Source organism: Microtus pennsylvanicus, chromosome 14 (genome assembly GCF_037038515.1).
Source record: "Microtus pennsylvanicus isolate mMicPen1 chromosome 14, mMicPen1.hap1, whole genome shotgun sequence".
Classification (NCBI taxonomy): Eukaryota; Metazoa; Chordata; class Mammalia; order Rodentia; family Cricetidae; genus Microtus; species Microtus pennsylvanicus.
This window is the reverse complement of record NC_134592.1, coordinates 54001501-54019724: the sequence shown is the minus strand read 5'-3', so window position 1 is coordinate 54019724 and position 18224 is coordinate 54001501. Positions and strand designations below refer to the sequence as shown.

The 18224-nt window shown below is 38.8% G+C and overlaps 1 protein-coding gene across 1 annotated transcript in view; it reads left to right on the top strand.

Annotated features, from left to right (window-relative positions):
• The window catches only part of Ttc6 (tetratricopeptide repeat domain 6), a 140635-nt gene that overhangs the window by 22379 nt on the left and 100032 nt on the right, over positions 1–18224 (top strand). Inside the window, exons 2-3 of the mRNA XM_075947685.1 lie at positions 14023–14130; positions 16100–16312. Of these exons, the coding sequence (XP_075803800.1) occupies positions 14023–14130; positions 16100–16312 (321 nt within the window). The remainder of the gene's footprint in view (positions 1–14022; positions 14131–16099; positions 16313–18224) is intronic.

The window sequence follows — 18224 nt, the reverse complement described above, 5'->3', positions numbered from 1 at the left end:
AGCGGTGGGCTGGGCTGCATCCCGCCACCCGGCTAGTGTATGCCCTGAAATAATTACATGGAAACTGTATTCTTTTAAACACTGCCTGGCCCATTAGTTCCAGCCTCTTATTGGCTAGCTCTTACATATCGATCTAACCCATTTCTAATATCCCTGTAACACCACGAGGTGTCTTACCAGGGAAGATCTTAACCCGCGTCTGTGTCCGGTAGGAGAATCATGGCGACTCTCTGACTCAGCTTCTTTCTCCCAGCATTCTGTACTGTTTACTCTGCCTACCTAATTTTACGTGCTATTAAAGGGCCAAGGCAGTTTCTTTATTTAACCAATGAAACAACAGATAGAAAGATGACCCTCCTCCATCAGAAACTGCCTTGGCCAGTTGATAGGGCAGAACTTAGGTAGGTGGGGAAAACTAGGTGGCATGCTGGGAGAAAGGAGGCAGAGTCAGAAAGATGCCATGGATCTGCCAGAGACAGATGCTGGAAATTTTACCTGGTAAGTCACTGCTATGTGGCGATATACAGATTAATAAAATGGGTTAAATTAATATAAGAGTTAGCTAATAAGAAGCTAGAGCGAATGGGCCAAGCAGTGATTTAATTAATACAATTTCTATGTGATTATTTTGTTTCTGAACAGCTGGGACAAACAAGCAGGCCCTCCTTGCAACAATATTTGATATGTATATCCAGAGTACAAAAAACTTAATTCCTAGTTACCTGATAGAGACTCAAACCAAAATCTAATCAGGAATATCCCTTGTATCCATAATCTCTTCAGGACTTTAATCAGGCAGTTTCTGCATCTAATGAGATGATGGTACAGTTTTTTTTCTTTCAGTTTGTTTATATGATGGATTACATTGAATGATTTTCATATGTTGAACCACTCCTGCATCTCTGAGATTAAGTCTTCTTGATCTTTGTGATTTCTTCAGTGTCCGTAGGATGATGATTAGGGAGCATCAGTGCACATTTAACGTGTGAGATTTGTGGATCCTGAAGAGATTTTGCACAATGATGGAGCTCCTTGTACTTTGATAGACATGCTCTTCTTTAGGTTATGGAAGTTTTCTTCTGTAATTTTGTCAAAAATATTTTCTTGGCCTTTGAAATTGGTTTTCTTCTTATTCCTCTATTCCTATTATTCTTAGATTTGATCTTTTCATATTTCCCAGATTTCCCTGATGTGTGGTGTCAGGACTTTTCAGATTTAACATCATCTTTGGTCAATGTAACCATTTTTTGTATCTTCAGTGCCTGTGATTCTCTCTTCCATCACTTATATTCTATCAGTGAAGCTGATAGCTCCTGTTTGAATCTTAAGTTTTTCATTTCCAGGATGCTCTCAGTTTGGGTTTTCTTTATTGATTCTACTTCCTTTTTAGGTCTTGAATAGTTTTATCCATTTCTACTGACTGTTATATATTTTATATATAGATTATATATAGAGTTTATATATATATATATAGTTTATATATAGTTTATATATAACTGACTGTTATATATTTTTCTGGATTACTTTAGCATTTCTTTAAGGGTTGTATTCATTTCCTTTTTAAGGAACTCCATCATCTTCATATAGTTGGTTTTAAGGTCTTATTGTTGATTGTGTCCTTACACTGGTATCTAGGCAACTGGGATTCAGGTGATTATAGGTCTAGGTGCTTATTTCTGTTTTTTTTTTTTTTTTGTGTGTGTGTGTGTATGTTTTGTTCCTGTTTTTCTGGGTTTCTATTTCTTTTCTGTGTTTTAGGAGAGTGTGATGGCTGTGTCTTATCTAGTAGGAAATTTCCTGTGGACCTGATACATATGAAAGTTCAAGGTAAAGTGTGCTTCTGGTTATTGCAAGCTGACGCTTAGGAAAGGGCATAGGTTAGGGATCTGAGGGTTTCAGAGGAGCAAGAGAAGAGTGTCCAATCAGGATCTGTCTCCTTGGTATGGGATAGACTATGAAGAGAGTTCACCCCAGAGGGTTGCTATAGTGATGGGGACAAGATGGGGTTTGAATATGGAGGAGCAGAAGGAGAGGTGGGGATCTGCAGGCCACCTACCTGAGTCCCTAGCAGAAGTGGCTTTTGGGTTAGTAAGGGTTTCCTGCAGGAGTTGGCACCTGGGATAAAGCAAAGAGTGGTAGCAGGGAGGTTAGAATGGGGAGATCTGTGGTATTCACAGGAGATGGGGTAGGGGGTAGGGAAGGCTGCAGTGGGTGTCCTATTACAGAGTTGGGGGTGAGACTGAAGGATTTGGTCTGGGAAAGAGGGAGAGGTGAAGATCTGAAGTCAGTCTACCTGGTTTTCTGGCAGGTTTAATTTATTATTATTATTTTTTAGACCAGTAGTATTTGATTTTACCCTAGGTCCCCGGAGTGTCTGATCTCTGAATCTTGGTCACCTAAACAGTGTCAGGTATGGGTTCCATGTCAAATGTCATTCTTAAGAGCTTTGTGCCTCCATTGCCCTAGTGTATTTTGTAGGCAGAACAGATTATAGATCAAAGATTTGTAGCTGGGTTGGTGTTTATGTTTTTTTTTTGGTATCTGGGAGTATACTTTCCTGTACCAAAGACTCTAGAACTTAGGGGTGAAGCCTCTTTGTAGGCATCCCCACAACTTCTCCATGTTCAGTGAATTGTGTGGGTGTTGCTTCAGCAATGGGGCCTTGCTATAAGTTTGTGGAGAACAACCTACTGTCTTGGCAACAGCCTGGGTTGTTTGGGGGTTTCCATGGGACCCTTTTGGGCAACAAGTCATTAGATAGTATATTATTATTATTTATCTAATCACTGATACATATGTTCCTTTTGGTGATGATGCCCTAAGTGATCAGAATTGTGTTTTCCTTTCTTCTGTTCTTATGAGGATTAAGTGAGGAATTTGCTTTGAAGACCATAAAATCCTGGAAGCAAGATTATTTTTCTTTTACCTTTTCTGCTCCAAATCATTTCGTGTAATTCCTGGACTTGGTAGTTACTCTCTAAATAAATATTTGTTGAATGAAGTAAACAAAATATGCTTGCTTTTAGAACTCTGAATTTTATCTTGGGGCATTTATTTTTGTTACTAAATCTTAGCGAGCTTAAGAGAATGCTTTTATGCATTCTTTTCAAAGTTTATCATCTATTTTCTTAGCTCTATAAGACAAAAGTATGGACAATACGGAATTTAGTGTGCAGGAAGCCAAACTGAGGACTGGTCATTAACTGTTATGGATATTAATTAATATTTACTTTAATTAAGGTAAACACATACATTGCATAAAAATCACACACACACACATACACACACATATATGTAACTGAAAGAATGAGAGAGTTTCTTCATCAGCTTTGTTTAATAAGACCAACAACAATAACAAAAGAATCATGTTTTTGGCATAGGAATATCCTACTTCTAGTAAGCTCTTTAATTCTGAAGATTTTACAAATACTTTAGAAGTCCTATAAGAAATATGCTATTTAAAGATGTATTAGTGATGAAATGTAATGTGATATTAAGTGATACAATTTGAGGGTCTTTAGGTATAGGTCACTGATAAAATGCTAGCCTAGCATGTACAAGGCCCTTGTTACTGTTCCCTGTAGCATGAAACAGCACCAGTTGCTGTTGTTTCCCTCCTGCCTGGTCCCACAATAAACACACAGAAACTATATTATTTGCAATACTGTTTAGCCAATAGCTTAAGCATATTGCTAGCTAGCTCTTATATCTTTGGTTAACCCATTTCTGTTAATCTGTGTATTGCCTCATAGATGTGGCTTACTGTCAAGTTTCGGGCAAGTTTGTCCTCAGCGGCAGCTACATGACATCTCACTGACTCTGCCTTCTTTCTCCCAGCATTCGGTTTAGTCCCCCCCAGCTCTACTCTGTCCTATCACAGGCCTAGGAAGCTTCTTTATTCATTAACCAAAAAAACAACACATATACCGAAGGACTTCCCGCACCAAGCATCAACCATAGAAAAGATTTCAAGATGTATGGATGACTTTGTGAGACAAAGGGCAGGTGAAATATGCACAGCGTATATTACTAACACACGTGCTTATTGTTTTCTCTAGAAATTCTTTCAGCAGCTGGTTCACCTTTTAATGGTGTTTCTAAACAATATCTGTTTTTTTTTTTAAAGAAAATTTTGTGAGGGTAATAATGAAGAAGAAAACATACTCGAAAATAAGGACTATTACAAAATGCTGATGTCATGGGTTCTCTAGGAAATACCTGAAGCTGGTGTTGTAGCTTAGGGCATCTCTTCATTTTTCATTGCTGTGAAATCAATTGCCCCAAAGCTTAGATAGCTTCAAACAGCGGACTTGTGTTATTTCATGCAGGTTTGGGGGGTCAGGAGTCTAGAAGCTGCCTGTCTATATGGTGTGGCCCTACACCATGCACTGGGTCTAGGTCTTGTCTGGGGCCCTTGTCATTTGAAATCTTGGCTGAATCTAAAGGATCTGCTTCCAGGATTCCCCCGTCACAACACAAGCTGTTGGGTGCAGTTCCTCACCAAAGACCTGATGGCATGCCAGATGGCTCTCCCAGGACCAAGTGATCGAAGACAGTCAGGCAGAAGTTGGGAGTTTTATGGTGTAGCCACACATGACCCCTTCTGCCCTTATTAACAGATCACACAGTCAGCTTGCTCACTTAGAGGGGCCTACTCAGGAGTTGGGCGTCCTTGGGGACAGCTTTGAATGCTAGCTCTCAGAAGCCTTTTGGAATAAGATCTACACACGGTATTATAAATCTTTTTGTTCTTTTTGTTGTACATTGGATAGGCGCACCTTGTTTAATTCGAAATTTTCAGATAATATTTTCACATGGTTTTCTAATAGGATATATTTAAAGGGTTAATCATGTTTATTATTTGACTCAGAAGTAGCAAAAAAGGGAAAGATTTTCAGATTTAGTATTATTTGAGAAAAATACAAACATGCTTACTCTTTCCTCTCACGATGTTGAATTCGAGCTCTCTACTATCTCAAAAGTTACTGTGTGGAAATAACTGAATATATATTAATAAGTGAGAAGAAAGAAACATTAAAAAGGCAATTTACTGAATAACTTACACTACCACATTCTGGAAAAGACTAAAGGGTGTTAGAGAGACCATGGTTGGCAAGGTGGAGGGAGAGAGGCGTGCACAAGGAAACTAGAGTTTTCAGGGTACAAACTGAGGAAATCAGAAAGGGAAATGGTTGGTGGCAGAATTTCTAGATAAAACAAAAAGCACGTGTGTTAGTGCTACTCACTGGGCATAGTTCACCTGCCCTTTGTCCTACAGAGTCATCTATAGATCTTGAAGTCTTTCATGTCATTGCTGCTGTTGCTGTTTTGTGCTACTGGGGACAATAACGAGGGCCTTGACCCATAAGATCACCTATACATTTTGAGACAGTCTTGGCAGTGCTGGGAAGGAGATAAAACCGAAGGCCTCACACATCACAGGCAATTCCTCTGCCCTAAGCCGTATCTCCAGCTGGGGAAACTTCTCTTTTATAGAGTACTCTTGACTAAATAAATAAGAGGTATATGAGTTTTCAGAAATGATAGACACACAATTATTTCCACATGGTCCTATATTAAGATATGAAATAAGAACCATGCTTCATTTGTCTCTGCCTTCTCTCCCACTCCAAGGACCCAACTCTTGCCTCAAATTAATTTTTTACTGGCACACTAGAAACAGCTACATTTTCTGTTTTGTATAGTCTTATCTTCATCTTTGTATATAAATTGAATTTATATGGGGATTGAACCTGGAGCCTTGCATAATATTTACGCTTGATTAAATATACTTGTTTTGCAGTCTGAGAAACATTTCTTGTTGATTTTTTTTTCATCTCTAGCTTGACTGCCTCTTCTCAGGGGGAAGGAATCTTAGCTTCTGCTCCTGTACTTCTCAGCATTCCTAACTAAAGTGCTGTTAGCCGTGCTGCTCACATAGCTAACCTGGATGTCACTCCCTGAATACTTGCTACTTAATTCAAAAGGAATGTCATTTCAACATAACAAATGCTGTCGCCTAGAAGACACATTTACTCAAATTTCTTTCTTCCTTTTGTTTTGAAGCAGTTTCTTTTTTCACTAGTATTGCTTCTATAGGATTCTTCGCCCCTGCAAGATCAATGTTAAAATAATTTGATTTCTTATAAGTAGTATTTGTAAATTGTAATAGTATGTATTTATGTAATTTTCATTTTCAGGAAGTTCTGACTTTGCCATTTTCATTTTTTAGTAGTTTTATTATTATTATTTCTTTTATTTTTGAGTCACATTTCTTTAAATGTTCCTGAAAGAGAAAACCCTGGTGGGCTGTCTTTTCTAGTGGGAAGGACAGCGAGTAAAGACAGGAGCTTGCTTAGCCTTAGGCTCTGTCATATTCTTGAAATATTTTTCTGTTTATTTCTTGTACTAGTTTTGTTGACAAGTAACATAACCAATAGCAATGTAGGCCTGACAAGGTTTTATTTCAGCTTACAGAATATAGTCCATCACTGGGAGAAGTCAGTTTGAGAACTCAAGCAGGAACTCGGAGGTGAAATCATGGCTGTTTGCTGGCTAGCTGGCAGCTTAGCTGGTAAGCTTTCTAAAGCAGCTAAGGACTGACTGCCTAGGGAATGGTAGCACCCATAGTTTGCTGGACCCTCCCATATCAATGAACAGTCAAGACAGTTCCCACAGACATGCTTACAGGACCTGGGAAATTTCTCAGCTGGCATTGCTCAGGTGACGCTAGGCTGTGTCAAGTTGCTTGTTTTAAGACACCTCTGTGTCAGATTTTTCCGTCTTGAGCAACCTATTTCATGAAACAAAAACTCAATAGTTTTAACACAGTGTATCTATAATTCTGTAGTAAAGGACACTTACTGAAGAGATATTCCATCTTCCTTGAAATATAGTCAGATTGTGTTTCTAGAATTATTGAATCCTTTGAAAAGGCTTGAGGACTTTGTGGAGCAGATGCCTTGCACAATTATAAATGACTCCTCTAGCAGTTTTGATATTTACATTGATAAAACAGCCACTCAGTTTCTGTTTTATTTGAAATCATGTATTTTTTTTCAGTACTGACAGTTCTATTGAATTTAGGGTCAAATCATACATGATAACGATATAAAATACTTAACTGGGACAAAAGTAAGACGTGGGAAGCCTGAATGCAAAGTGACCCTGACACATTCCTGCGCCTGCAGGTAGAGCCCTGCCAGCCAGCGCCCGCCTTCAGGTTTGTACCTGCAGGGAGCAAGGGATTGTAACGCAAAGCAGGGTATTTTCAAACAGGTGTGGACAAGTACCTATTCAGGGCCACGGACTGCCTTTTCCTCCTTTTTTGAAATCTGAACTTTGTGGTCCTTCACTTGAAGGTAGTTTACTCTGATGGTATACTGATGACATCATAGAAAGGCATATGTTAGCATCAGGCTCTTGACTCACATCATCGAGGACACTGTCATTTAGGAAGACATTGGATATCATGGCAGGAAGTGTGCCCATGGGGTTTACTCCTCACCCCTTCTCTGACAACTGAAAAAGCACCCAGCTAGCTGGCCAGGCCAGAAGATAGCTGCTGCTTGTGTTACTGGCCCATCCGATTGCCTGGAAGGCCCTGTGCTTGCTTGGTTTGCTTTGAAGACATGACATTCTTTGTGCTCAGTGCTTGGGTTTCATTGCCTGTGGCATTTGGGCTCTCTTCATATGGTACTGATTTCCCCCATGCCTTCTTGCTCTGACACTTTAGTAGACCACGTTAGACACTGAAGGAAGCATTTTTCAAACGGATGATAAATGTATTGAGGATCGTGAAGCTGGACTGCTCTCAGCCTCCTATGTTTTCAGATATTTACAGAATTTTAAAGTGTGTTCAGAGGATTTCCACATCTTGTTGTAGATGCAGAAAATTCCCCTGGTTAGATACAGTTTATGACTCAGAGATAATATAAAGTTTATATTATTACATGGAATGCTGGGTGTACTTCTTCATGATTTCTCTTTCGATAGTCATAGCCTCTGATTTCTGATTAATCCCTTTCTTATAATTACATAATTGCATTGTTTCACATTTGGAATTCCAAATACAAAACCAAATGTTGATAGTAATAGTAAGCATCCTTACTTTGATCTTTAGTGTAAATATTAGTTTCTGTTAGCTCTCAGGCATGTTCTGTTGTCATTTGCTGTCTCAGCCTCATCATAAGCACGAGGCATGGATTATTATTATCCCTATGTTATAAAACTGGCCTTGGGACAGATTCAGTAATTGCTTGAGATTCCCTAACTTGAACGGAGTAAAGATTTAACACCCAAAGCAGAGCTCATGTACTCAACAGTTGCTTTACCATACTATCTTCCCTGTTTGATTTCACTTAGACTATGATAATTTATTTGACTTATACCTTCATGATTATTTTTAAAGATAGGATCTCCCTGTGTAATCCAGCCTGGCTTTTAAACTCACTGTGTAGCCTAGACTGGCCTCAGATTCATGATGTTCCTGCTTCAGCACTACCTTGGGGACTGGCTTTATGGGTATGCTATGGCTTAGAAACTAATGCTTTTGTATGTTTGTTCTCTCTTATTTATTTATTTATTGGCAGACAAAGATTTGTTCTGGAGATTGACCATAGGGCCATGGAAATCTTGTGTTTGCTGGGAAAGTGCTTGGAACTGACCTCTGTCTCCATTCCCTTTTCCACCTTTTGATTTTGGGAAAGAGAGGGTCTTAATAAATTACACATACTGTTCTTGAGCTCACTCTGTAGTCCAGAGAAGCCTTCCTATCTTTGTGCCTCAGACTCTCCAGTATTTGGGATTATAGGCGGGCACTGTCTTGTATGGCTATGCTTCTTTCAATGTGTGAAACTTACCCATTACCTTGCATTTGTGTGTTTGTCACTAAAATTTCTATCGATTGTCAATAAAATTATTGTGATCAATAAGTTGTTGATTTAATTTTTTTTTGATACAGGGTCTCACTATGTGGTCTTGTTTGGTCTTACTATGTAGTCCAAGTAGATGAGGCTGTTCTAGAAGACAGAGTGTTTTGTCTGTCTCTGCCTACCAAGTGCTGAGATTAAGGCTTGTGCTAACCATGACTAGCAAAATTATTGCTTTTTATAATATATGTGTTGAAAATATTGAGTGTGAGTTGATCAGGGTTTATTAGTTTAAAAACAAAAATACACTCATTTTTATCAATGAACAATGTATTATTATAGTGACTGTTGCTGTATTAGTGAAAACAAAAAAAAATCTAGAAGTGAACTGTTGAACAATTATCATATTTATATAGTTTTCAAACTTTCATTGCCCTAAAAGACACTTTGCATCATTGGTCATTCTCCATTTTCCGATCTTTGCTCATTCTCCAATCTTTTAGCTGCCCCTTATAGGCTTTCTGTCTCTATGGATTTACCTATTCTGGATATGCCAAGTAAATATATTTATACAATATCTTATTTGTGATATTTGATATTTTTAATTAGCGATGTTTTTCTAAATTGAAAATTTACTGTAAAAAATTGAGAATAAAAACACAAAAAGGTTGACCATATATAAAACCTACGTATCTCCAGTGCACTTCTGTACAGCTAGAATAGCCATTCTAAAGTTGGGGAACTTCACATTGTGTTTTACCCTTTTATTAAAAAACTTTTCTTCATACACTATATTTTGATCATGTTTTTTTTCTCTCTCTCCTAATTCCTTGTCACCTCCCTACCCACTGAACTTTATTTTTTTTTCTCATTCTTCCTTAAACAAACAAGCAAACAAGCAGCAAGAAGCAAAGGCAAAAAGCAACAAAAACATTCCACAAAAATTTTAATAAAAAGTAGTTGGTTACTCCCATAATATCTGTGCCACTATTCCACCAATGTCTCTTGCAGTCATGGTATTGTTTTAGGTCACAGAATTAAGAGCTGAGTAATATTGATGATTACCTTCCTTTTCTGGTAGGATGCAAAGTACCTGCCAGTAGGAGGAAAGCTTCTAGTTAGGCACTAGCTTGACTTCTTGTTTGATGACATAAGTAAGTGTTGTCTTCAATAATAGGGCTTTACCATCAGGTTGTGGAGAGCAACCAATAACCTTGGCAATAACCTGTGATGTTTGGGAGTTTCCATGGGGCCCATTTAGCCAATGACTCAGCAAAATGTAGCCCATTCCTAGCAATGGGATTTTACTTGGTGGCATAAGAGGTCTATGGGAAATGGTGTCTCCTATTATTTGGTGACTTCTTTTAGATTCCTTTCATATATGTACAGATTTTAGGAAGCTTCCACAATAATAGGTTCACATATAACTTTTCAAATGTCCTTTAGTGTTATCTTTTCTTCCCACATATTCCCTCCTTCACCCCTTTCTGCCAATTCCCCTCCATATTTAATTCTAGTTTCTTTCCCCTTTGTATCTTTATAATACTATATTCTATCTCCCCTTCCTTGAAAGAACCACCCCATGACCCAGTCCCTTTCTCGGTACCTAATCCTCTATGGTTATTCAGACTGTAGCACACATTTTGAAAGCTTAAAAGCTAACATCTGCATATAAAAGAAAACATACAATATTTGTCTTGTTGGGTCTGGATTATCTCATTCACAATGATTTGTTTTTCTAGTGCTATCCATTTTTTCTGGGAATTTCATTTTTCTTAACAGCTAATGATGCTCCATTGTGTGAACATATCATTTTCATTACCTGTTATTCAATTGATGGACATTTAGGCTGTTTATAATTCCTGGTTGTTATGAACAAAGCAATAATGAACATGAATGAGGAAGGATCTTTGTAGTCGGGTGTAGAGTCCTTTGGGTAGTATAATGGGATCTTGAGGTACATCTATTTCCAGGAACTGCAATTGCAATAGTCTCTTGGTGGACTTTTTTCCTTTGATGAGTATATAGTATCCTTCCTTTCTCTTCTGATTAGTTTTGGTTTGATTTCAATTTTGTCAGATATTAAAATTGCTACACTTGCTTGGTACTTGCATACTTTTGCTTTCAATACCTCCACATACTCTTTTTTCATGGGGTGATGACTATTCTTGATAGTGAGAATTGTTGCTTCGATACAGCAAAGAGAAGGGTCCTCTTTTTCTAATCCAGTCTATTAGTCTGTATCTTTTTATAGGGTAATTGAAACCAATAACATTGGTAGTTGTCAATGAGCAGCATTCATTGATTCCTGCTATTTTGTTGTTATGAATAAGTTGTTCATTGTGTCAAGGTTACTTCTTGATTAACCTCTTCAGAGTAAAGTTTTCCTTTTAGTCCCTTCTTTAGAGCTGTATTGGTGGATAGAAATTGCTCATCCTCCCTTCCTTGTGAATGTTTTTCTCAGTTGATTGTGATTTATAGTTTTGTTGGCACTTTTGTCTCTCATATTTGTAGAACATCTTTCCAGCCTCTTTTGGTTTTCAGAGTCACCATTTAAAAGTCAGATGTTATTCTTTTGTACCTGCCTTTATATGTGACTTGGTTTTTTAAAATTTTTTTTTAGCTTTGTAGCTTTTAATATCCTTTTGTTATTGTTGAAGTTTTGTTTGTTTATTACACTTAGTGTTGTAGCTGAACTTTTCCTTGGGCTTCCAGCTCATAAATAATGGCATGGAAACTTATTAGTTATGAAAGCTTGACCTTAGCTTAGCCTTGTTTTTAACTAGCTCTTAATTTCTATTAATCTACATTTTGTCAAGCACCATACATCCTGCTTCCCCCCTGTCTCTCTGTATCTCTCACAAGCTTAGATTTATCTCCTTCTTCCTTTCTCTCTGCCCAGAAGTCCCATCTGTATCCCCTGCCTAGCTGTTGGCCATTCAGTTCCTATTACACCAATGTAATCAGAGACTGCACTTTCATTTCCTGTCCACCCCAACCCAAATAATCACACACAAACTATATTAATTACAACTCTGTTTGGACGATGGCTTAGGCGCATTCCTAGTTAGCTCTTACATCTTAAATTAATCCATTTCTGTTAATCCGTTTATCACCATGAGGCTGTGATTTATCAGTAAGGTTTTGATGTCCTCATTTGATGAGCTACACATCTCTTTGACTCTGCCTACTCTCTCTGTATATTGCTGTTCAGAAATCCTGCCTGGCTTTATTCTGCTCTGCCATTGGCCAAAGATGTTTTACTCATCAACCAATAAAAGCAACACATATACAGAAGGACATCTCACATCACACCAAGCATAGCAATACACCTTCACACAGTGTACAAATATTCCCACAACATAGTCTTCTGATTATTATGTATCCTGGGGAGTTTCTTTTCTGATTTGCTCTATTTGGTATGCTGTATATTTCTTGTGCCTTCAGAGGTACCTGCTTATTTAGAGTGGGGAAGTTTTCTTTTATGGTTTTTTTTAAAGTTATTTTCTGTGCCTCTGATGGTTTCTTCCTTGTCTACCTCTATCATTTATAAGTTATGTCTTTTCATAGTGTGCAAGATTTTCTGGATGTTTTGTGTCTGGATGTTTTTAGATTTTACTATTGATTATTGTCTCTCCTTGTAATGACCTTAGCTTATGACCACAGCTAAGCAGAGTGCTGGCTATTACAACCAGCATTATTTATGGTAAAAGTGACTCAGTGCGAGGCAGCAGTGTTTAAAATGTGTTCATATCCCTTTTTGCTTTTGCTTGGATTAAATTTTAGATTTAATTTGTTTCTTGTATAATGCTTTATAATGCCTGATTAAATGGCAAATGGCAGTGTTTTAGAGCAGCCGATGTAATATTAAACAGTTGTATCTTTTTTTTGTTTTTGATGCAGAGTTTCTCTGTAGCTTTGGATTCTGTCCTGGTGTAGTAATGAGGAGCGGCAGGCCGCGGCCTGGCTCCTGGCTCCTGGCTAGCTTTACCCAAAATAATTACATGGAAACTGTATTCATTTAAACACTACCTGGCCCATTATTTCTAGCCTCTTATTGGCTAACTCTCATTAATCTGTATTTCACCATGATGTCGTGGCTTACCGGGAAAGATTCATCATGTCTGACCTGGCCGCTGGCTCCATGGTAGCTCTCTCTGCCTGCCGTCTTTCCCCCAGCATCCTGTTCTGTCTACTCCACCCACCTAATTTTCTGCCCTATCAAATGGCCAACACAGTCTCTTTATTTAACCAATGAAAGTAACACATAGACAGAAGACCCTCCTACACCAGCTCTTGTAGACCAGGGTGGCCTCAGACTCCCAGAGATCTGCCTGCCTTTGCCTCCCAAGTGCTGGGACTAAAGGAGTGCATCACCACTGCCCAGCTATAGCTGTATTATTAAATTTAATCATCTATTTATAACAGTCAACAATCTAAATGTCCATGAAATAGAATAAACATTTTTGGGGGGCATGTGTGTGATGATAGGGTATCACTATAAGGCCTGAATGTGTTGATGGGGTTTCCTGTCCTGCCCAGTTCCCACAATTGTTAAGTCCCAAAGAAATCACACAGAGGTCTACATTGGATATAAACTGATTGGCCTAGTATCTCAAGCTTCTTATTAACTCTTACAACTTATATTAGCCCATTATTCTTATCTGTGTTAGCCACATGGCTCAGTACCTTTTTCAGTGATGCATCACATTTTGCTTCTTCTGTGGTCAGACAAGGACTGCATCCTCTTCCCAGAATTCTCCTGTTCTCATTGAACTGCCTCTACTTCCTGTCTGGTTGTCCTGCCTATACCTCCTGCCTGGATACTGGCCAATCAGCATTTATTTAAAATATAATTGACAGAATACAAACTATTCCCACACCATGAATGGGCTTGAATTCATTATGTAGACCAAGCTGGCATCTAACTCAGAGATCTTTCTGCCTATGTTTCCTAAGTACTGGGTTTACCTAGCCACACAAACATGTTTCATGTGCTTTAAAAAAAAACTTTTCTCATTTACTGAATGTTATTGAGTACTTTATATTTCTCTTAGATTTCTAATTTACTGTTTTAATTGTCTTTGCAATATTAAATAATGCATTTCAGTGATTTTTTTATAAGTTGACATTACTTAATTTTTCTCTTAAGGGTATTTCTTTGATGGAACAAAAGTACCTCAGACAACCTCAGTCACAAACACCTCAGATAAAAGAGGAGAGAGAGTCACAGGAAAATTTGAAGGAACAGCCAGTCACGGTAAAATCTTTACTAAATATCCTCTTTCTTTGTGTTAAAGTAGTAGTGTGTCTCCTATGGACTGAGTATTTGCAGAGAGCTGTTTGATTCTGAAGACATGATGATCGGTTGGTTGCTTTACATGAGAGATTTGAAAATATGACCCCATATATGTGTATATATGGTGAGAACATACATCATTTTAGGATAGCATTCAGAAAACATATAGAACCTTCTCTTTACATGAAGCCCTGAGGCCTGTAAGCAACAAGGGTACCACAAGTGGTAGACCTGCGACACTTACAGATGCTTTTGGTTGGACTGGGTCTTTTGTCCCCTTTGTATGCAAACAGCCTGCCTGAGGCCCATGTGTGTGGTGGTACTAGTAGCCACTTGCCAGTGGTATGTGGATAGACCAACTGACACCTGATGATAGGCGGCTGTGGGCTTAACATGTATCTAGGGTATCTGCCTCAAGGAAATGTTGTGTGATTTCCCTCTCTATACTGTGAGTATGTTTTATTACCATTGGTTAATAAAGAAGCTACTGTGGCTATAGCAGGACAGAATATAGGTAGGCAGGAAAACTAAACTGAATGCAGGGAGAAAGAAGGCGGGGTCAGGGAGATGCCATGTAGCTGCCAAAGAAGAAAGATGCTGGAACCTTGCCAGTACGTCACAGCCTCGTGGCAATACAGAGATGAATAGAAATGGGTTAATTTAACATGTAACAGTTAGCTGGTAATATGCCTAAGCCATTGGCCAAACAGTATTGTAACTGATATAGTTTTTGTGTGATTATTTTGGTCTGGGTAGATGGGAAACAAAGAACAGTCTCCGATTACAAGGTAATACCATCATCAATAGAAATCATCAATAGCTGATGACTTAGTCTGCTCCTGAACTGCTTTAGACAAGGTTGGTAGAAGGGGCAAAGGAGGAACAGTTCTTGTCCAGGAGTGATTTCTTCAGTACCTAGGCCAATAAGACAGCAGTTTGCTACTTTAAGTATTCTAGTAAATGTTAAGTATGTGGTCAATGAAAACTGAAACAATTTCTTTTCCATTATTCATTTGCTCATTAAAAATAGTGATAAAATGCTGAAGATCACAGCCCCACTGGTCAGCCTTAGAGACCAGACCGTGGTGACACACACCTTTAATCCCAGTAGCCACACTAGTTGCCATAGAAACCGGGCGGTGCATGCCTTTAATCCCAGTGGCACATGCCTTTCTTTAATCTCAGACTAGAGAGGATTATAAAATGGGAGGAGACAGCTCTCAGTCACAGTCTTACTCTTGAGATTCCTGGAGGCAATTTTTGCTTTTTGGGTCTTCAGGTAGAACCCCAATTTCTCTAATTGACTTTTTATTAATTGTGCTTCAAATTCAGGACTTGGACTCAGTACCATCATGTTGTTCATTTTTCTTTAATAGCACCAGTCAAACACTGTCTAAAAATTGTTTTATAATAATTATGGTTAATGCTATATTTTTATAAGCTCCTGATCCAGCTATTCTTGTACAACAAAGACACTTGTGTTTGACACTGCATCACAACTTTGATTATATCAAAAAACAAAATGGTATAATCGTACTGTAAAGCCACTCTATATAATTCAAACTTTTATTTATAGATCTATTGTTTGAGGCACTGAGGTATTTAACTCCCAGTGGTCCATAATCCCAAACCCAAATAATCTTTTAAACAATTGACTAATATAGAAACGTGTCTATGAAGACTTTTTTCCCTTGGGATTTAGTGACATAAGGCCAGGGAAAATAATTTGCTGGCTTTCAGGTTTTTCATTAAGTCAATTTGAAGTTTTCTTTTGAAATCTGCAGAAAAAAAAAACAACTTACCAGCTCAGATGACTTTCAGACATACATTGACCTATTCATTCTGTTGCTGCATAGATGAACAGAGTGAAGATCCACAGACCCTGGAAGGACCAGAAAGATGAACTTTCCGTCTTTGTGTTTTCCTCCAGCAAAATACTTACGAGGACCTTCCTGAGGCCGTGTCCAGCATCTTCCAGATTGAACGGGAGGATCTTTTTGATTGGGGAGCCATAGGAGAAGAGAACTTAGTGTTTAAGTCCCAGGAAGCAATAGAAATGGTGCCACTGGAGGACTTCAGCAAGCCCTTGGAAGCGGGTCGTCCCTCATTTGATGTGAAATCAGGCAGGCGGTCAACTGTACAAGTAAGCATAGCAAAACACTACTGTCAGTGTTGGGAACACGTAGAATTGTGCAAAATGGGGATGTGCAGCTGTGAAGAAGTACCCAGGCAAAGGTTGAGGTTGTGCCTCTTGGAAGGAAGGACAGATTTTCAAGGTAAGAGGGCATCTGGGCTCTTCATACGCTGGCCACCGCTTTCTACGTAGCATCTGATGCAAGTCGGGAAGTGTAGTCCCAGGACTAAGCCTGGGTGAGCTTGGTAATGCTTACACATTTGCCTTGTAACTCTGGGGGGGGGGTGCTTCCCTGTTGGGCAAGTGTTTTCCAGAACTTTATGGTTGTTTATGGCTGTTGGTTTGTATCATCTCAATGTCAGTTACTATCCATGAACTTTAACTCTCCATATTGGCCAAACACTTTATTCGTTGTGTCAGTGGTGCCGGAAACCAAGACAGACTGGGAGACCAGGCAACTTATTTTTGTAGCTAATAGATACATCTAGATGAAAGAGGAAGTCAGAGGAAGTCACTTTAGCTACTCAGACACATTCTGGGAGATCTCCAGCAACAAACAGAATCTGCAGGATCCCTGCCTATTGGCCATTCTCCTCCTAGAAACTCTTTGCAAGAATAGGGCCTAATAGTGTTCTGAGGTAAGTCATTATCAACAGCAGAGAAAAGTGCATAGATGTGATAGCAACTTGGTGAAAAAATGCCAGATACAACAGTAACAGGAATGGGTAGCTTTCTAGAAGAGCAATTAACAGCCTATAAAATAATGTGTCCCAAGATCGCAAATGGAAGAAAGTTTAAGAGCCGTGAGAGTCTCTAAACCCAAATCTACAATTATGACTGATTCTCCAGCATTCTGAAAACACATGAAAGACAAAATGCATATCACAAATAACTAGGAAAGTGGCCTGTGGCTGTTGAAAGTTACCTCAGAAGGGCTGAGATTCAGGCGTTGAGACCCCTGTAGGATTAAGAACAAAAAATAGGTGATTTTTATGTTATTTTGGTGCAGAGGTAGAGATAGGGGGAGAAAGACAACCCTGTCATCATGGATAAATAAAGTAATGACAGCAGACGACAGAGCTTCCTAAGTTTAGTTTTGGGGAAAAAAAGATTGAGGTTTTTAAATAAACAGACGTATGACAGAGAAAGGGAAGCCGATGAACCCCTGCATCTCTTAAAATCTGACAAGTGGTCTTTAGTTTAGAAAGAAGATTTTTTTTTTCTAAAACCTGAACCCTGAGATTTGTGAGAGATTTTGAGCATTAATTCTGTTTGAGCAGGTTGGCTCAGGTCGGTGCTTTCCACCTGCGGTGGCGTTGAATGGCAGACTACTGCTGGTCACTGTTAAATGACAGAGACCCAGAGCCTGCTTTGGGATTCAGAAGGTGAGATGGGCAACTGCAGAAACTCTAGGCTCTGAGGGCAACGACCTTGATTTCTGCAATCTCTGTGCTCCTCCGGTCTTGTAGGACACTTAAGAATGATTAAATAGCTTATTAAAAACTTTGTGCCTCAACCCTTCTAATAGGAAGAGATAATTCTTTGAACATGGATTCCGTAGGGATGAACACGGAAGACCAACCTTCTCTCTTCTCTTAGAATTTTATTAGATGGAGTATCAAAAGAAAAAAAAATAGCTAGGTATGTTGCTTACCGCGAGCTCCATGGATAGGCCACAGGGCTCTGTGCCCAGATTTTTCTAGTCATATGAGCTGGGCCTAATTACCAAACTGCCTGTGTTGATGGATAATGACAGTGCCACCTTGTTGACAGAGGCTGCTCATTCGTTCCCTGCTGCCCAGACCCAAAATAAACACACAGATACTTTATTATTTGCAGTACTGTTTGGCCAATAGCTTAAGTGTCTTTCTAGCTAGCTCTTATATCTTAAATTAACCCATTACTATGTGTATTACCACAT